This window comes from Anser brachyrhynchus, assembly GCF_964034855.1.
Source record: "Anser brachyrhynchus genome assembly, chromosome: 17".
Lineage (NCBI taxonomy): Eukaryota > Metazoa > Chordata > Aves > Anseriformes > Anatidae > Anser > Anser brachyrhynchus.
Genome location: NC_137710.1, coordinates 10,744,385 through 10,765,740, shown reverse-complemented (window position 1 = coordinate 10,765,740; position 21,356 = coordinate 10,744,385). Strand labels below are relative to the sequence as shown.

General features: G+C 37.0%; 2 protein-coding genes across 8 annotated transcripts in view; one reads left to right on the top strand and one right to left on the bottom strand.

Moving 5' to 3' along the window:
* The window catches only part of RSPH14 (radial spoke head 14 homolog), a 95,488-nt gene that overhangs the window by 29,882 nt on the left and 44,250 nt on the right, over positions 1-21,356 (bottom strand). The window lies entirely within an intron of this gene.
* Positions 1-21,356, top strand: part of GNAZ (G protein subunit alpha z) — an 87,568-nt gene that overhangs the window by 31,049 nt on the left and 35,163 nt on the right. For all 7 annotated transcript variants that reach the window (XR_013940447.1, XM_080560107.1, XM_080560105.1 and 4 more), the window contains one exon: positions 13,782-15,052. Coding sequence is in view for 6 of the 7 variants with exons in the window: in XM_080560107.1 (XP_080416233.1) it covers positions 14,330-15,052 (723 nt within the window). In the remaining variant the exon portion in view is untranslated. The remainder of the gene's footprint in view (positions 1-13,781; positions 15,053-21,356) is intronic.

Here is a 21,356-nt window from a genome sequence, read left to right as displayed (position 1 = left end):
CTAAGCACAATTACCCTGAAAGGCTACGAGTGGTTATCAGGCAAGAACTGGCGTGATATGTAACCAGGGGTAGCTGAGAACAGACAACTGTATATGTAGACAACCTCCCCACCCTGCCCCTAGCTGAGTAATCTGAGTGCTAGAAGAACACAAGGATAGCTCTGAGACCAAAGTTTTTAAGACAAACTGTTACTCTGTTATCCATCGTGGGTATTGCCTCCTTTTTGGTAAACTTGCTTTGGGGGTTTAGAGTGAATTTAGAAGCTGGAATCCATCCAGCTGCAATAGTTTTTGTACTGTTTTGACCTACTGTGCCTACTACTAATACCAGAAATGAGAATTGAAAAACTAAGGATTTATTGCTGAATAATGAATAAAGGCTAGATTAGCACCTTTCAGCTTTAAGATAATTTTAGATAGTATCACAGCTGTTTGAGTCAAAAAGAGATGTCACTGAGCATAAAGAGCAAGAAGAACAACCATTTGAAATCTTGCTGTTAAGACTGGTACTGTGTGCTTACAGTCATGTCTTTGTCTGGCTTGTGAAACTCTTACTTAAGCTCTTCATAATGCTAAATACAGGAAAAAAACCTGCAAACTAGTCCTTATGATTGTTAAATGTAGCAGTAGATCAGTTCTTAGTACTTGATTCAAGAGCTTATTTTAAACAAAATGAATGAAATATAAGGATCACAAAATGGTGAGATAACTAAGTACCTTGGAAGAAGAGGAGATAACACTGGTTGAGGTGTGAGACAAAAGGAAACTTTTCTGACCTCAACATAGGACAACTTGTACACTGAGAGAAAGATGATTTTCAGACAGAAGAAAAGCAAACTGTAATGGGGGAAAATATCTGAATACTGAAAACATGCTCATGTACAACTCAAACTTGAATAGCAGAAGTAATTACCACTTGTTTTGTGTTAATAAAACACCAAAACAATCCTGTGTGTTAAAAAATCTAGAACTAAAATTGCTACTGCTAATAGTAGTAGTCCAGTTACCAGTGCACAGGTTAAGAATAACAAAAGATATGGTCGAGGAAAAAATGTGATTATATATATATTTCCTGTTATTAGAGATGAACCAAAATCCACTATATGTTTTAGGTCTGGGGTAAAGTGTTTATAGGCTTGCTTGAGGCTGAAAAAGGCTGTACAATGCTGTCAAATCTAAACTATGGCACTCCTACGTTGCTACAACTACTCAGATAAAGAGTCTGTGCAAGCTTCCTCAGAAGATAGGCTTAGGAGGAAATTTTTCACTCGGAGGGCAGTGAGGCACTGGTACAGGCTGCCCAGAGAAGCTGTGGCTGCCCCATCTCTGGAGGTGTTCAAGGCCAGGTTGGACAAGGCCCTGGGCAACCTGATCTGGTGGGTGGCATCCCTGCCCATGGCAGGGGGTTGGCACTAGATGGTCTTTAAGGTCCCTTCCAACCCAAGCTGTTCTCTGCTTCTGTGATATGATGATTAGGCTTATCAGCTCATTTTGCTACCTATGTAGTTTAAAAATACTGAATATTAACTAACAGACTATATCTACTCTCTTATTTTTGTTGTAGACAAAAATCATACGCTTGAAATTACATCATGATAGCGATGAAGAGTGTATAGCCCTAAGAATGTGTGAAAATATCCTGACTGTTTTTGTCATCGCATAACCAAACTTTCTATGGTCAGATTTGTTTAGGCCTAGTCAGTCTTATAAGAACAAACGTTACAGAATACATACCAACAGAAGCCAGGCTTGGAACATGTGCATGTAGTTAGAAATGAATCTTAAAATGCGATGATACTGATCATGCTTCATATCTCCTAATAATACAGTAAATGATGAGATCATATAGAAAGCTGGAGCTGAAAGTTTGACTGTTCATATCTATCCTTACAAAAATCTTAAGCTGTGGATATTCATACACAAGAATAGTGTGAATCATGCACTAAATAGTAATTTTTCATCAGTAAAACTCCATTCATTGCTAGCAGTTAAGTAACCTGCTAGCAATATTTTAAAATACAAAGTAATACATTTACTTCTGTCCTGTTGGTCAAAACAAGGTACAGGCTTGTATCGATGCCCGCTGAAGTCAACTGAAATCCTTCCTTTCATGATTGGTAGATCATAACCACAGCCCTCTATTCTTATTTTTCCCTTATACAATGGCAGTGATATTTATTATGCTGAGGAAGAAATAGGAATGTTCTCACCCCAAAGTATCGCTTATCATAGGCTGCCGTTGCAGCACAACTACTTAAACAGAGTTCCTCTAGCTCTTATTGCAACCTCAATTAGTGCCAACTAGGAATATTCTTGATCTTCTAGAAAAAATGAGGTTGAATATGGAAAAAAACCCTAACATATTTAAGAAATTTAGATCTCTCCAGGGGATGAGCTGTGAAAAATGTGCTAAGAGTATTGCTAGAATTGTTTGCACTGAATTTAAGCCATAAGAATGCTTGTTGTCCTTCATCATTCAAGGCTAAACTCATTTGTAGTACCACCTCATATGTAAAATGTTATGCATCTAGATGACAAAGCAAAATGTACAGAAACTACTAGCTTAGATTTTTAAACCAGGAGCTAATTGGTCATTGTATGATGCTGTACTGGTATGTTAAACACTTCTGGTTGCAGAGATCTGTTTTGTGATGTAGAGGTACATCTGCTTTTTAGATTGTGTTTGATATGAAATTGTTTTGCACCCAGATCATGGACAACTTCATTCAGCTTGTTTTAAATAAATAAAAGCTCCTTTGGATTAGAGGGAGCGTAACTATGGTAAGGGCTCAGCTGTCTGAGGTGTATCTGCTGAAGCTCTTGCATGCAGCAGGACTGTAAGGCTGTCAAAGCTTCTGAATTTCAAAAGAGAAGCAGAATGAGACCATGCGTAGGCTGCAGCTGTAATCTGTGCTTGGTAGCATACGAGTCCTTTCCCATGAGTCACATTTTATAGAACAGTGGATTCTGTTTAGCCTCGTGTGTGTGTGCATGCATGTGTTTGTTGTTGTTGTGCTGGGCTGTGATCTAATACTTTTTCCACGCCTTATCTCCCCTTCTGAGGATAAACTCATGTTTAATTTGAATTGTTAAGATGGAACCTAGGAAATCAACAATTCCCTTCTGATGTAGTTCATATGATTAACTTCATATGTGGTAAAAGTCTGGAAATTGCTCTTTAACCTACCCACCAAATTGATTCTTGATAACAGCCCTGTCCCTTATGCTGATATTTGCACTATTTCTTCATTTCTTTCTCATGTTGAGTGAGAAACGGCACTTTTACACAATGTTATGTCTTGCTGTGAGGATGATAGCTTCAGCATGTTTGTCAGGTTTACTTTACGTTCTTCCCTCAATCAGGCTATCATGAGAATTATTGGCTTTATTTTTTCATGGTCTTGCTTTCCTCTTCTACTCTTTTCCACTTGGATCAGCTCTTTGCCCTTCCTGTATCACGTTGCTCTTTCTTCTCATGCTTTTTAAGCTCTCTGAACTCCCATATGCTGTTCTTCTCATATCTCCTATATTCTTTTTTGACTTCATCTCTTGTTGATAATTTGCTGTTCCTGCGTAATCATTCAACCTATGTCTGTTTTTTTTTTTCTATGAAACATTACTCATTCTCTGTTGCTTGGTTCCCAACTTTAACTATCACATTTCCAGTCCATTCATTCCATGCTTTCACTCAGCCTTTTTGTGAAGTCATTGTTGATAGCTTCTACTGAAACTTTCCTATTTCACTTTCCTCCTTCCAAAACTTTGCTCTGTCTCTCATTGCAACGTCCACATTGCCAACTACCAGCTTTTATTCACTCTGGGCAATGGCTTTTCTTCTGACTTTTCTACCATTCTGGCAGAAAGCTGAAGACCCAACTGACTCTTTCCACTATAGATTTATTCTCTCCTTTTATTTTTCTAATGTAATTAAATTCCATATGTGCAGATCCATCTTTACAACTTCTGAGTCAATCCTTTTCTACCAAGCTTTTTTTTCTTCACGGTACAGATTCCTGCTAATTTTGTCTAACATGACATAGTAAGATGTATCCATCCATTCCTCTCAGCATGCCTTTCCTTCTCTTGCTATCCCTTCCCTGTTCTTTTCATAGACATGGAAGTTTCTTGGCTTATGTGTTTATATATTGTTTTATATATTGTGTGTTTATATATTGTTTTCAATTTGCCCTATGAATCTTACTTGGCTTCTGTGACTTTCTCTCCCATTCTTTGCCTTAATTTTTGCCTCTTGTCTGGTTTCTTTCTCTTAAACATACAAGCACAACTGTGATTTTTTTCTGTATGGTGTTATCAAAGATAGTTTCCTAACCATCATGACAGACAAAATTCATCTATTGTTTCCATGGCTCCTACTTACTGGAGCACCTTCTCCTTGCCTCTTGCTCAGACTAGAGCTTCAATCTGACTCTTCACATGCTGTTTAAATCCTATAACTTTTAAAACAAACAAAACCACTTCTTTTCAGGACACTGTTATATGCACCCAGACTCTTGGGTTCTTACTAAATTCTAGATTCTGATTTTGACCCCTTGCTAGGTTGCATCTGTCATTGGAACAGTTTATTACAAACATGTTTTTGCTCTCGTATATGGCCTCTTATGCACAGGCAGAGAAATTTCCTTTTACAAGGCTATATTGTAATCTTGTTTCAAATCCCTCTAATTTTCTTCTGCTATAACACAATTTCCTCCTGCTTTCAAAAAGTATTGCATGCAGTAAGGTTGAGCAAGTAATAGCAAACTTGCTACTGTATTCATGACCAAACTAAATGTTTACTGTTTTTTATGTAATAGTCATCTCCTTAAGCTCTGTAAGACTCCTAAACAGCAACCCCCTTTTCCAATGGTGTATGAGTCTTAGTTCATGAATAGCCCACCTCAACTACAACACAGATGATAAAAGCTACGTAAGAACTCTAATGAAGCCATAACCTACACTGCTGTCATCATCCGAGCTGCTTACAAAACACTGATGCTAGCACTGAGTGGGTGCTGCTTTTCATTTGTTGCTGTGTTACAAATTTTTAAACGGGTCTGATGTTTGTATGTCCCTAAAGCAGCTGCTATGTGTGCTGTTTCTTTTCTCCCTTGTCTAGCAGCCAGCATTTCCTGCACACCCACTGTTAGACACACTGTAATATTCTTGTAATATTTCATTCTTTATGGAAGTCTAAAGGTCAATTCTAAAATGACTGCTGTGGGAGATTCTGGTCTTAGTTAAATCACTATGAAGCACAGGAGATTCTGTATGCAGTCACTGACACTACTACTTTCATCAATGCAACTCAGAACAGAACTGCTGTATTTTTGGCTCTGTCCAGGAAGCAGCTGGTGTTACATACTGGTTGTGTTGATGCTGCTTCTCACTTTTTCACACTAGTTTGGGGTTGTTTGGACTTGCTAATACAGGTCATGATTTAAAATGTCTACCAGGTGGTGATAGTATTTTTGGTATTAATGCTTTAGATGATTTGTTTCCCACTTCCTGAAGGAAACGGGGTATGTGTAGTTATCAGGGAAAATAACTAGCAGGTACTTGTACTCTAATGTGGTCTTGATCTTAGCTGCACTGGTGCAAACTTGAATGCCGTTAACTAAAGATTACAATCTAGCTTTATAAAAATAGGGGTTGAATACTTGGTTTATAAAGTATACTTTGTTTTCACTATCAACTCTTATGTTTCCCTAAAACTTGGATCGAGACTACATGCTAAACTGTGACAGGATTGATATGCTTAGCTAGTGGATACCATTGACTAGCATAACTTGTATTTGGATACTGCTGAAGTATGTGGGATGTTTACACTTATGAATAAATAAGAGATTTTATGCAGTGACATGCTGTATTCTATCAGTGAAGCCTACATACTGATAGGTACACAAGGACTGCATGGAGTAATCGCTTTCTCTGGGCTCTCTCCTAGTTCCCTGCAACACTTCCTTCTGACATGTATGCCCAGGTGGCAATTCTAGCAGGTCTGAGTATTTATATAAAATCACAATGAGAATTAGCAGATGAGAACCTAATGGAACTACTGTCAGCAGTAGTTCCTACTGTTGGGAGATAGTAGGGAGATGAGGCTCAATTTCTTAGAGATCACGATGGATCAAGTGAAAAAAGATGACTTTGTTTAATATGTTCATATATATTAAAAACAGCTACCATTACAGTTGTATTTTCTGATCACAAGCAGTACCTCTTGTTGGGCATCTAAGAAACAAAAATCACAAGCTATGACCATCTTTGAAAAGATGGGCTTGAGTGACTTAACATCACAAAGAGCCACCATGGCAAAGGAAGGTAGAACTCAGTAGTCCAGCTCGACAAAGGGCTAATTAAATCATGACACTATCACTTCTTTCTTCAGTTGTCTGACTGATACGATATGCATTTTAACTGCGGTAACAAACCACCAAAGACAACAGCTTTCTCTGTTGCATTCTCTTGTTAGATCATTAGATCCGATCCAACCTGTTTTGGATGGGACTATAGTGTACGAATATGTAATTAAAACTTTTGCCGTAACTAATATATACAACTTTTGGTACTTGAATATTAATCCTTAATATTCTTCTAAGATATCTTAAATTTCACAAGGGACTTTCTCCAATAAAACTAAACTGGATTCTACCACAAGATGACATCCTGATATCTGTACAGCTTAGTTTCAATTTGAAACTCTTGGATTCAAAGGAAAGGGTGAATATCATTAATAAGAGGATGTTACCTTTGTGTGGAAAGATAGAATATCAGGGATTTTCAAAAATACTTGCAGGCAAGAAGTGCATGATCGGACTGGTCCGAGCTCTTGGCTCTGGAGACAAAGGCATTCTAGTGGATATGAAATATTTCTGATTTTCCTTAGTATAATGTCTTTTCCTTTCCCTTTCTTTTCTCTCCTTTTTTTCTTAAAATTCTAGACTGTGTAGTCCAATTTCTCTTGTTGTACATGTTCTATTTGGAATTGAATCTAATCCAGTTAAAACTAAACTTTTGGAAGGTCTCTAACTTCTTGCTTTGTAAGAATAGCAAACACACATCCACACCATAATGCTCACCTTCTGTAATGTCATATTCCTGTCTCAAAGTTTGGAGGCTTAGAAGGGTTTTAAAGATAAGGTCTCAACTTTTTCAGCACAGACAAAACAACTAACTTTTTTCCCAGGCACTCCATCCAAAAGTGCCCAAGCCATTTTTTTTTTTAATGAGAATTTTCCATAATTATTTAAGGGTAGATATCTGATGCAAAGACTTTCAAATCCATTTTTTTTAACCAAGGCTTCAACTGAAAACAGCAACCTAAATCATATTGCAGTCAACTACAAAAAGTTACATCCTCAAATAAGAGGATTCACAAAGGGGAAAAAAAAAATCTGTTTTTTTTGTTCCTTTAGCTTTTCTCCTTTCTTCTCTTTTAGATTTCGAAAGTTGTCAAAGGAGAATGTTCGTAAAGTTTGTGGCTGCTGTTAAAAACAACTTTATTCTGAAATAAATGGACTTGAATTACTTACATTAAATACTAAACTTCTGTGAAATTATTTCAACTCTGCATTTGTACTGCATGAGTGTCTGGACACCTGTTCTGGATTTAAAATTCTGAATTGACTTCCCCATTCTTTATTAGCTTCAGTTCCTATCAAAGTGGTGCTTGCTTAATAGAACTCTTGCTTCTTCCTCTGTGAACTACCTTGAGTATTTCCCTATATATCATACTCATGTCTTATTCTTTCCTTAATAGTGTAAAAAGTGATTGAAAGTAAAACAAGTAAAAATAAGGTTTTGTTAATGTGCTGGAATCCTCTGTGGATGTGTGTAATCATTAGAAACTGATTACATTAGGTTAGCTTACACTTGTAAGTCTTAAATATGTGCTGTGCTACTTTTTTGCTAGATTTGCCTGCATTTGCTTTTAAATGGGTAAGTGCTCAAACAGGCAGGTCTGCTACCTCCAAACTTTCAGTGCAGTACTTTGTTTAAAACCAATCCATCTTCTGAGCATAGATAAAGAAGAAGCAATAAGAACCAATAAACTGGGAAAGTATAGCTTGGCTATGTTTTTTTCTTTTTTTTCCCTCTTTGCTCTGGTAGCGTACATTCTGAAACACCGAATAGAATATCACTCCTGAATTAAAAAAAGATTGCTGGCAATTATAACTAAAATGGCTGAAGAAAGTTTTGCCACAACTTTCTGAATTTCAATTCACTTTATTAAATTACATACTACTGAGAAAAATCTTATGCATCATCTGGTTTACTAGGTTTGTTATATTGCAAAAAGCTGAATAAGATTACCTCCACGCACTCTGTGTGTGTGTGTGTATGGAGGGATGGTGGTATAAAGCTAAATTATTATACTACTGGTTGTGTTTGAGAGAATATAGCTTTGTGTCTGTAATGCCTTCTGAAATTCCTGCTGCTAGCTGCATACAGTGCGCAGTCTCTACATTGACTATGATAGTAACAGCTGCTGGCATTATCCTAAGCCTAGGAGCCAGTTCCTTTCAATAAAATCCTGGGGAAGGGGCATCTTTCAGGGTGGATTCTACAACTTGACATTCTACTAATGTGCCGGTAGCTAATGCAACAAGAGACAGTATTTGGCTCTTTCCTTAGGGAAATTCTCACAACTTGCTGTAGTTGTGGTGCCACTCCTCCCGATTACTTACGAACATGCTGAGAGAAGGGATAAGGGCTAAGGCTGCAAACACAGATCGGTTTGAGCAAGACAGAAGTGATGGATGGGGAGAAAGAGGAACATTAGGTATGAAAGCAACAATAATGCCTGCTTTATTGTCTGTGAAAGTATGGACAGAAGTGCGTGCTAGTCTGCTAGGTTAAATGGGCTTCAATAGATTTATATAATTGACCAGTGCAGAATTCTGTTTGAGTAGTGTTCCCACTCCGAAAATGAACTTTACTAACTGAAATAGATCCCTGTTAGTCTAGGGCATGTTAATTTTCTCTTGTGGGAAGAGATACCCATTAAGCTATGACAAGGTAGCCCACATATATCATCAGATTGAACAAATATGTTTTGTCAGTGGAAGGCATATATGTTGGTTTAGATGCTCATATACAGCACAATGTGGTCCTTCAAAGCTTAAAGGCTTTTAAACCAAATTTAGACAGACGTGAAAGGAGTTCTCCATTGTGAAAGGAGACAATATTGCTTTCCATTAAAGTAACTGAAAAGGCTTTTATCTAATTAGGAACTTGAAGCCAATAAACACTTGCATTTTTAATATGAAATAGGATTTAAAACAACAAAATCTAGGCTACTTATTTTCCTGTATTACAAGCGTATTCCAAGAAATAGCAAAAAAGAAAGTTCATCTGCATGTAGTCAGGACAGTAAATGTGGTTTACACAATAGTTTATTTTTTAAAAAAAGAAAAACTTTATGAAGTAGCAACTATGAATGTGGAAGACGCTGTTCAGTGCCTGTGGGAAAGCTTAATATTCTTATTGTAGTTAACTGTATTATTGCCTTGTAAAACAGGAGCAGTGATACTGTTTCTTAATAATCACCTCATTGTATTCCTACTTGAAATAGTGACAAAAATCATAGGAATATATGTGATAGCAGAGACTAGAAGTAAAGAAAATGGAAACTCAGTACTGTGAAGCTTTTACACAATGTTTACATACTCCAGGTCGTCCCTACAATAAGGAGGTGCCACTCTATCTTTTTCTGTTATTGCTTATTTATTAATGCCAAATAAAATAAGTGATATGTAACACCATGCAGATATGAACAACATATCTGAATGTGCTGTAGAAATGTGTGTTAGGGACTAATACATAGAATGTATGAGCAGTCTTTTTAAAAAAAAAAAAAAAAACCAAAAAACCTTTTTTTTTCTTGAAAGTGACTTTCTACCGAACAGTTTGTTTCGGGCAATTCTTGAAGCAAATAACAAATTCTTAAAAAGATCTATTCACCTTATATGGGCATAAAATGTCATGTTTTATGATAATTATTTATGTGTTTTAGAATGTGTATTTACTTGCTTCTTATCTCTGGCAAGTCTCTCTCTTTCCCAGATGAAATATCAATGTAGTGGAAGAAGAGTTGCATGTGTTTCTTGCAAAATTTTTCAACTTTGATCATTGAGATGTAGGAAATGTAACAAAAGGTTGGACCAATGGTCTTATTAATGACATGAAAATAAGGCCTCTGAGGGTATAATGTTAAACTGGTTCATAAATATCCAGTTCTATTTCTAATATAATTAAATATTGGGCCAAATTCCTATTAATACAGTCATTTCATTCTTTCTGTGTGGCTGGAAAGTTACTCAAGAAACAGCAACCTCAACTGTTTTCATCTCCCCTGACTGTTGGAAAAAGACAGTTATGTGAAGAAAGTATAGCTCCTCATTTTGTGTGTGTGTATTCTTTCATGCAGTTGAATAAAGTTGTACTAATAACCATTCTACTAATATGCATGCTAATATTTTAATTTCCTACTTATTAATCTGTTCTTCATATGTTAATTCCCTTCTGAAGTGTGAAGGGAAGTAAATTTTATAACTAGTTAAATAACCATAGCTGATATTAAGACTTCTAGCATTTTAGACCAGGTAATAATGCATTTAGAGCAAAAGACTTAAACCTCTTTAAATTGAAGGTACCCAAAATCCTTAAATTACAAGCCTGCCCATGCACTGTGGTCCATATATAAACACTCTGAGCTGTCATGTGGAGGTAACCTTATGTATGGATTGGATAGCTAGCTTAGAACAACTGAGAGTAAGATTGTCACGATTCATTTTTGGAGTTGGCTGCTGTAAAAGGCTTGTTGTAGCATAACTGATTTCATGCATGTGGATTTGGGATGGATTTGCAGGCAGGTGTAAGAGTATGGAAATTAAAAGAAACATGGTAACATGGTAGGAAGGCAGCAAGGAAGAAGATTTTCTTGTGTTCGTGTTTTTTTTTTTTTTTTTTTTACTCAGAGTTCCATTAATCTTTTTCAACAATATAATGCTCTTCTCAGTACAATGGTACCAATTCTGACCTGTGCTGACTCATCCTGGTAGTCATGAGTTTTATCCAGGTCTACGCTGGTTCAACTATATATCTGCCTTAAGCAGGGTTAGAGTTAGGAAGGGATTTAAAGACAAATATAGAATCAGTGAAAGTATTTAAGAGTGAGTGATAGCAAGCTCAACTGTCCCAGGCTAATGTCCCAAGAATCTTCAGGACCAAATCCATAAAACTCATCCATTGAAGCTGCCTAGTCTTTACACCTTTCTCTCTGATGCTAAGGAATTAACAATGATTGTTTTGCTTGTCCTTTTGTACACACATACTTCACGTTATATATGTACTGAAAACTGCTGAAGAGGGATGCATTGTGTTGGGAGAACCTGCCTGGTGCCAAGATGCTGTTACAGAACTGTAGACCCCAGATCTGAAAACAGATGCGTAGACTCTAATTCCCACCTGCCAGCCCATCATAAACTAGAAGAGATCAGTAAGTTTAAAAATCTTTAGGGAGAAAGCTATGCAAAAGACAGAAACTAAGGTTAGGATAGCCCACTGTGACAATGATTTAATGCATAAATGGCAGAAGAAGAGTAATACCTTTTGTTAAACGGGACAGCCTGAGATCATTACACTTGTTTCTACTACCCGAGGAGTGAAATTCTAGATATATAATTGAACATTTATAGAGGGAGAGGGGTGGGAGAGTGGAGGTAGTCAAAGAAAGATGTTTTTTCATGAAAATGTAAGATGCTAGGAAACTAAAACAGCTGAGCTTTATCCTCTATTTTAACCATACAACCCTTCTTCAGACTGTAGCTGATGTAATTGTCCTTATCTGTTTCTGTGAAGCCCCCCTCCACTCTTGCCATGCAGAAGCTCTTCTGTTATGCTGTATCTTGATTAATATAATTTAAATCTAGCTTAAACTATTATTTGGTGTAACTCCTCTACTATGGTGGCACTTCAGGGAAGGGTAAAGCAAGATCTTGCTGAAATCCATGGCTGATTTTTGGCAAGATAAATGCAGAATTGAAATTCTCAATAGTAAAACAGTATCCTAGAAAGCATGTGCTATAAAACTGTTTTTTTTTTCCAACTATGGCAGGGTGGTCAATTAAAAATGAAATGCATCAGGCTGGTAGACAGAAGGTGTATCTATAAAAGTGATTCTTATCCCACAATGTAACTAATGTCAGAAAAGGAAAAACACATTGTTAAATCCAGTGCTCCATTGCAGTTACTTAAGTACACATGATTATTTTGAGTGCTGAAATATCTTTTGCCCACTAAAAATTCTGTCATTATGCTTAAGAAAGTAAAAGCCAAGTATGTGAAGCTGCAAGTAGTTTTAGTTCTTCTTTTTTTTTTTTTTTTTCTCGTGAAAGCTAGATATTAAACATCTGGCCTGGATCATTTTCTCCCTTTCCTGCTAGTGTGGAATCATCCTTTTCAGTATGGATTTTGATGCTTTGTCCCATTTACATTGAAATGCTAGTAAGTGAATGCAGAAAAAATTTCTGAAGAGTTTCTAGGGCAACGTTTAAAATGGAATTTGAGAGACAGTCTTATTAAAATGTAATGGAAATTATATTCCTTTAGTAGATTTAAGAAAAGGGTCAAAACCTACTCTGAGGGTATGTCAATGGCATGCAGTCTAGTTTGGGGAAAAAAACAACAACAAAAGCCACTGAAGACCCTCCACATGCAAGTAAGCAGACAGCAGGACAGGTGCCAAAGTGGGCTGGGGTCAGCATATGATGAAGAGCTGGAAGCTGTGACTTCTGGTGCCCAGCATGTTCAGAGCTCAGTGGGAGCAGCAAGCCCTTCCTAGAAAAGAGGCAAGTTGTCACCAATCAGCTGTTAGCAATGTGTTTTCCCTCTGTGAGAGGTAACTGCTTCCTGCTGTTGCCTTCTGCAGAGCTCCAACTAGTAGGCTTAAACCCTAATTTGGGAAAGAATAATTGCTCTAACAGTCACTGCAAAGCTTTCACCTCTTGCTTTGGATGGCATTTCCTGTGTTTTTTGTATGAAACTTTTGCCTTCTGGTCATTGTTCACTTTTGCTACCTCTCAGAACTTGTGTAGTAAAAATGGAAGAGAAGAGGCCTAATAACACTATTGCTATGGAAAGAAGCTTACAAAGTTTGTTCAAGTAGTATATCATTTGATTGATTATGTAAGGTGCAGGCAGTATATTTAACTGTACCAGTCTCCAAGGGGAAGGAAGATATGTTGTGGAATTCTGCAAAGATCAGTAACTCTCACAAAATCATGAAGCAAACTTAATCACCTCCTTTTGCTTCCTAATTTAGTTGCTCAAATGTTCAGTGCAAACAAAACAGAAAAGATGAAAGAAAACTCAGGAGGACATCTGAGTACAAGATATTGATATAAACAGAGAGACTGGGAAAAGTAGTTGCGACTGTTTCATTTTTCTACTTCAGGAAAACCAGTCAGAACAGGACTGTGCAGGAAAAGCAGTGCCATAAACTCTTGCTGAGGGAGAAATTGGGACACAGCAGAGCACTGTTTGTTTTCATGTAGGTTTAGATAATAAAACGCAGAAGGCTTGAAAACAAGATTTGATTTACTATTGTTCAGAAACCACATTTTCTTAGGTCTGCAAGTTTCAGCTGTCACTACATTTTTGCTGGGGTTTTGAATTTTTGCTTTTCTTTACGTATTTTTCCATCTGTAGTTTCTGTTTGGGAAACAGTAGCAAGGAAGCAAAGTTGCTCACTTCATTCATTTTTTCTCATTGTTTGGCAGGTGGAAAGCATAGATTTATTGAGCTGAACTGGATCAGCTGAAGAAGTGGGGGAAGAGAAACAAAACAAGTACAGCACCACTGAAAAGAGCGTCAGCGCTATCTAGCAGCATCACCACAGCAACCAGAAAATACAATTAGAAGACGAGGGCTAGAGCAGAGAAGGTGAAAGTGCGGCTCCTTACCTTTGGACAGAAGGCAGCAAAATAATTATGCAGAACAGAAAAGAATATTGGATGGACCTAGCCAAACTGTGGCAAAGGGAAGTGTCCCTTCAGTAACAGGAATGTGCCACTGTTTATGCACTGGAAAGGGGAGTGCCATGAGATCTCCTGAAGAGACTATTTCTGTGGTTGCTTATCTACAAGTGTTTGCATCCGTGTTGGAACTGAATTAGGAGGTACAGGCCTCTTGGACCAGTAGGTATTGGATTTTTTCCGTACAAGGTGTACCTGGCACGAGAGCTGGAAGACGTCAGAGATCCTTCTTGGAGACGTGAAGAAACTGAGACAATCTCCGGCCCTTCCCTTCTGTAACAGCCTGCTATACCATGGGATGTAGGCAAAGCTCTGAGGAGAAAGAGGCAGCGCGGCGGTCCCGGAGGATTGACCGCCACCTGCGCTCTGAAAGTCAGCGACAACGAAGAGAGATTAAGCTTCTTCTCCTGGGTACCAGCAATTCTGGGAAGAGTACTATTGTAAAGCAGATGAAAATCATTCACAGTGGTGGCTTTAACTTGGAGGCTTGCAAGGAATACAAACCTCTGATCATCTATAATGCAATTGACTCCCTCACACGCATCATTCGGGCTCTAGCCACCCTTAAGATAGAATTTCACAATCCTGACAGAGCATATGATGCTGTGCAGCTCTTTGCCCTGACGGGCCCAGCTGAGAGCAAAGGCGAGATTACCCCCGAGCTTCTGGGAGTCATGAAACGGCTCTGGGCAGACCCTGGTGTGCAGGAGTGCTTCTGTCGCTCCAATGAGTACCACCTAGAGGATAATGCTGCATACTACTTAAATGACCTAGAAAGGATCGCAGCACTGGACTACATCCCTACAGTGGAAGACATTCTGCGTTCTCGGGACATGACCACAGGAATTGTAGAAAATAAGTTCACCTTCAAAGAGCTGACTTTCAAAATGGTGGATGTGGGTGGACAGAGATCTGAACGCAAAAAATGGATCCACTGTTTTGAGGGGGTTACAGCAATAATTTTCTGTGTGGAGCTGAGTGGATATGACTTGAAGCTGTATGAAGATAACCAAACAGTAAGTGCATCTTCTGCTCCTCACTCCCTCGATATTCCTTTTCCATTCCCGCTCCCCAGTGTTCGGACTCTTTGTTTAGAGAGTTACCCCCATTGGATAGGTTTTAAAAATGTAATTGTTTAATGTTATTATTGAGGTGCTCCTCAAATGACAGCAGAAATTTTTGGTTTGTGCTTTTTGCTAAATGTTCAAGTTTATCTGGTTAAGCATTATTTCAAATAACACTTAGAACAGTGTATATCTTTGTGTACAGGATGATTAATCTGGGCATTGTTTTGTGAGTCCTAGGAAAGTTTGAATCTAAAATAGTGAAAGTTGTTTCTTCTTTTTTGTCTCTAGGATTTTTTTATCAGGATTTCGGATAACATGAAATTAGTGTTTTTAAAAAAAAATCAAATACAGCTTTTAATTAGAATGGAACCTTAAATATAAAATGTTCTTTGCTTTTGTTTATATGGCTGATTTGCCTTGTCCAATGAATAACTACTTCTGTTTAATTCCCCTTTAATGCTATTGTTAGTCTCTGGTTTGCACAGCATGCAAATACAGTAACTATGGAAATATTTAAGCACACTTACATGTACGCAGCTACGTATTTGCTATCACATTTAGTTTGCTTGAGTTGAACTTTATAGGGTTTTATTTAAACTTTCTTTTGACAGCCTTGTAAAATGTGCTTAAGAGATGGGAGTTTGTCAGCTAGGAACATGGAATGATTTTTATCATCTCGTGGTTCCTAAACATGTTCTATTTGTGTTTGAAAATAGCCACCCTTAGGAAGAATTAAAGTCTGTACTGTAAAATCAAAAAGTTAACTTAAAAAGTTGCTTGCTTATTTTTTACTCTTCTGTGAAGTCTTGTCTGTTTAAGATCTGAGTTCTACAAACCAATTCCTTTCCCCCTCAAACCAGCAAAAGATGAGAAGATCACTGAAGATAATACATAAAATTATTCCCTTCGCATCCCATGCATGTAGGGAATTAAAGTATCATTTTATACAATCTATTATAATTATTCATACAGTGATGTGAAATTATTTCAATCCATTTGTACTTCTAACTCCGTTGTCAAGGTTTTAGGTTGCCAGTTTCTGGTTGCTAATATAGTTTTTTACAAAGATTTTTTTTTTCTTATTTAAAAGGAGCTAAGTGATAAGTTTGAGAAGCAATTATACTTAGGTTTGAACCAAGACTACAGAATAGTTTCCAGAAATAATCCTTTTGTTTTACAAGCTTGCCTTATATGGTTGAATCCCTTTTGCATGCACTTTCTATGATTCTTCAAGGAAAAAAATGTTATTGTCAAGATCATTTGCCTAAGCTGAATTTTGACCAAATGCTTCCAATTTATTGCAAATGGAATGCTCGTTATGAGCTACTAGGTAACATTCTGTCTTACCAGAGAAAACGTTTGTAGCTATGAATAGACTTAGAAAAGGAAACAGAAACATTTTAGTGAATAAAAGTTATCCTGTGGAAGAAAAATGGGCAGTTTCAGATTTAAGATAGCAGCTGACCTTCTCTTCTTGGTAAGAAAATTAAGCTATTGTAGAAACACCTAAGGATGCTCTGTACTTTTTTCCTCAATTTCCCAAACTCGTGATTTAGAATTGCAGGCAAAGTCCAATTGTTTGCAAACACATTAAGCCATTGTACTTCTCCAGAACAGAAACGTGCACAACAATCCACTTGATGAATAACGGTTGAGAAGGGGAAAACTGTACTAATGTGAAACTCTTCTATTCATGATTAAATGTATTCTAGACTTAGCAGCAGATGCTAGTTCTAAATACTATTTGGCACAGGATATAAGTAACTCTTTACAATTTCATGTTTCCTTTCCAGAAAAAATAGTAAATAATGCTTCTAAATCTGAAGGTAGAATATTTACTGAGGACCTAAACTGGCATTTGGATGCTCAATTTAGCTTACTCTAGGTAAAATGGTCTGCTTTATATGTTCCATTTTGAGCGTTCCACTGCAAGTATCTGAACATTCCAGCAACTTCACATTTCTACATGTTAAGTAAAAACGTACAGTCATTAAATTAAACATCGTGCAGGATTATATAACACTCATCTTCCAGTCTGCAGGGAATGAACAAAATCTGTCAGTACTACAATGTAACAACTTTTCTGAGGGAGAAATACAATCTCTCTGATATGAGTAACTTCAAATGCTTCTGTTCTGAGGTCTGCTACTGAAATGCCTATGAAAATTCAAGGGGAAATAAAAAAAGAATGCTTTGAAAATAAATAGGCAATGTAGTTTCAGTTGTGTGGAGGCGTAATACTACTCTCTTAACAGTCCTGGTTTTGGTCACTGCTTACACAATAGATTGTGTCTAACTGCCTGCCTTGGGGAGCATGCCTGGGACGTTGCAATGCTGGGATCCGTTTGGATTTGTACGCTGTGGTAACTTTTGCAGAGAGCACTGCAGGTACTCTCAAGTTCACATTCTGCTGACCAATGCTGCGATTTGTTGGTATCCATGAATAGCAGGTCTGAAAAACACTTAGACTGGGGGAAAATGTGCTAGACTGAATTTTTAGAATTCTCAAATTGAAGACTAAGAAGTTCTCATTTATAAAACACCTTATTCTTTATCCATAGGCTCAACCACTATTAAAGGGAAACTGAATTTAAATACAGATAAGCTCTTCTTCCTCTTCATCCCTAAGACAAGTTCTAATATTTAGTTTGTTAAATCACAGTAACATTTTGACTACTACACTGAGATCAACAGCGTCTTTTGATAGTGCTGTGGAAGGAATGTAGGAAGGAACAATTCCTAATGAGTGTGACAGGGCAGATCTGCAGTTAAACTAATGAAGGCAATCAGATATGGAAAAACAATTAACTTAGAGCGTTATGTGGCTAATCAAAAGGCATAAAACCTGAATGAAGTATATAGACATGCTGGTATTTGCATTTCAGCAAGGTCTACAGACATCCCAAGCTAGTGGCTAGAAAATAAATTAATCTTATTATGTTTTAATCATAGAATTTGACTTGTAAATGAAATATCACATCCCAGATGTCCACTGGGTTATGTTAGCAGTAAATGCACTGAATCCGGAGAGATGAGTAAGTCCAGTGTCTGAATCTGAAATTCAGATACAGATTCATTTCTGGTACTCTTTTTGAGCTTTTCTTATGATTCAGTTTGTACTGACTGCTGGTAAGAGCCTTGATTGCATACGACTTTGATGTAAAAAGGAATTGGAATCCTGCTAAGTTTTTATTTTAAAGCTAGGTCTGAAATAATATTTAATAGATTAGGGGAGTCAGTCATCTTCAACTCCACGTGTACATCATACGACTAAAATAAGAGGCCATGAGAAATACCAGATCAAAGAAAATTGCTTTAGGGAGAAAAAGGGGAAAAAGATTAAATAATTTTTAGTGGCATTCTCAGGTTTCTCTAGATTTCTGTTGTACTTCTACCGTGTCCACGTGTCTCAGGCTATTCAAAGAATATTTTATCCCCTAAGTGATTTTTGCAAATTTTTGGTGTGTGTGTGTGTGAAGAATTTCTGCAAATTTCTTGTCAGCTTTGCTTGAATTAGCTTCTTTTTATTTGCTTTTGTTGGTATAGCTTATCCCATACGTAGTATTTCCCAATTCTTTTCTTCTGTACAGATTTTTTACAGCTAATCCACTGCACTTCCATCTCTTTCTCTGTACTGTACTAACTGATTCACCATTTGCTGTCCTACATGCAGACATGCACTTCATTGTCTATGTGTCCTTGTCTTGGTACTGACACTGCCTTCCTATTGTAACAGATCACTGTATCTGATTTTTTTGTTTGTTTGTTTGGTAACCTCCTCCTCTTGACATGAGAAACATTGCCCCTAATTCTTACTACTCATTTTCAGAAGGACTGAGAAAAACATCTCTTATTTAAGTCTAGACACTGACTAGGGCTAAGTTGGCTTTTTGCAATTCTTCAGACTCTTTCTGCCTTGCATTTCAGATTTAAAAATCAAAAAGAAGTAAACCACGGGGAGAAAAATCAATATTTTCTGAAAGCCTGGAGAGCTAATCTATGATTGTTTTAATCTTTTTCAACAATCTGATGTTTTTTGTTGCTGCTACTTACAGAAGTAATAAACTATGAAATTCAGAATTTTGTCTCAGCTCTCATGTGTACGTAACTGCTGTCCAAGTATTTGCTGATATAAAAATAAAAATCTGCAGACATTTTTGACCTGTGGAGAAATAAGAGCACAGATGAAAAATGTGAGAACAGTTGTCTTCCTGAAACTCCCCCTTAAGTGGCAAAGAAGAGGAGGGATACTAACAGCATTTCAGGATGAACTTGACTGTGTACTCATTTAAAAAAAAAAAAAAAAAGCTATGTTTGGCCCACCTACTTTTTTTTTTAATCCAAACACAACCATAACTTCTCTGAGAGAGCACTGCATGTTCCAGGTGTGCTGAATACACAATAGCGTTAAATAGCTCTGATAGCTAAACTGTATGAGAACCTACGCTGATAAATCACTTGAACTGCAATATGGAGACTCGTGAAAAGTCCTACAAATAATAAGGTAGCTGAGTTCCTAAAACGCTTCCTAGTGTAGTGACTATGGTGAAGAGAACTATCAAATGAAACTCATCCACTGTCAAACATAACTTACTGTGACAATTAAGCAAACAATCTATAAGAATATGGTAACTTCGATGTTTCCTGTTGACAGAATTGGATATAAACCTATAAACAAGTCTTGTCTTTGAAGATGTGTTAAAATAATGACTAAGAAATTGGGGGGGGGTGAGGACAAAAAATGAGTGGAAAACAGAACCCTTCGTTTTTTTCAACAGAATAACAGTATTTTCCTGTTTATCTAGGGTTATCTGCAAATCTGATGTGTGTCCATTTTCAATCCCACAATCTTACACGTGCTTTTCTGCCTAACGTGTAGCAAGCGTAGTTTTATCTTTCTGTGCACATACCTAATATGACTCAACCAGGTACAGGTGCTGCCTCTTTTTGACATGATTGCAAAATTGGCTTGTAGAATATGTTTGGAATGCTAAATTTTTTTTTTATAACAGTTATTATTCCTGACCAGCACTCTGAGAAGGTTGCCTTAAGGGTTTTTTAAATCCCCACACTAATTCCTTCTCTATTACATCAAACATGTTACCTGTCTTAATTTCCAAGGTCCATAACAGCTGCTTGACCTATTCCATCTTTTATACTATGGTAACATGTCATCTCTGGCCTTTGATAATGTTAGCATCCACTATGTGCTTGTTAGACTCTTCCAGTGATCATCTTTTTGCTTTTACCCTTTGAAACCTGTACTTAGGAGGAGTTTCCTGTTAATATGTGTCTCATCTTTACTCAAACTTTTCTCTTTAAGTTAATGTGATGCTAGAGAATGTTAAATAATCTTTACTCTCTGATGTTACACTACACCTGTTTCTCATCATAAAAAGTAGTTCTGCAGTTTCTTTGAAAGTCTCCATTTGTGTGCACTCAGATTTGTTTCATATCTACTACATATGATGGATACTTTTCAACTTCCTTGTACAGTATATAGCTGCAACAGCATTCTAGATAATAAAGATTGTTCAAGAATACAGTAATAAAGTAAATAATGGAATAAGTTAAATACGAATGTATGACAATTTCTGAGATCAGTAGTTCTACAAAATTCACACGATGCGCGTCTCCTTTTTCTAAAAATGGCAGTAGTTCAGTAACTTTATAAATATGAATGTTAAAAATTTTTGCAAGAAGCTTAGGGTTTAGTTAATTTTTATTCCCTTTCTTACAGCCATTGCAAGCGGAAAAACGAAACTTTAGCCTTTTTGAGGTTATGTTTTTAGTATAGCATCTTCAAAGGAAGATGGATGCAGATGAAAGACGACAAAATACTGCAGCAAATAGTTCAGACTGCAGCAGGCCTTATGCAAACCACATCTTTGGGATCATAATCGAACCTTTCAAGTATTTACTGGTAATTCGCTTGGAAGGTCTTCTGTCATAGGCCAATTGTTTGAACTTTGAATACACTGAGATGGAATTGTGATAAAGACCACATGTATGTTAACACCACTCTTTATCAGTGGTAAAAATCCATATTGGCCAACGTTGATTTAAGTGCAACATCTTTCTGACAAACTAAGTCTCTTGGGAACCTGAGAAAAAGGATTGACTTAAACTGCTCAGGTGTGCTTGCTTTTGCAAAGCATTTCCATTTCAAGATGTTTCACAGAGAATTTTGCGTGGGAGCAAAGCCTAGATGACTTCAGCATTCATACGTGTAATCTTTCAGCATTGCAAATGG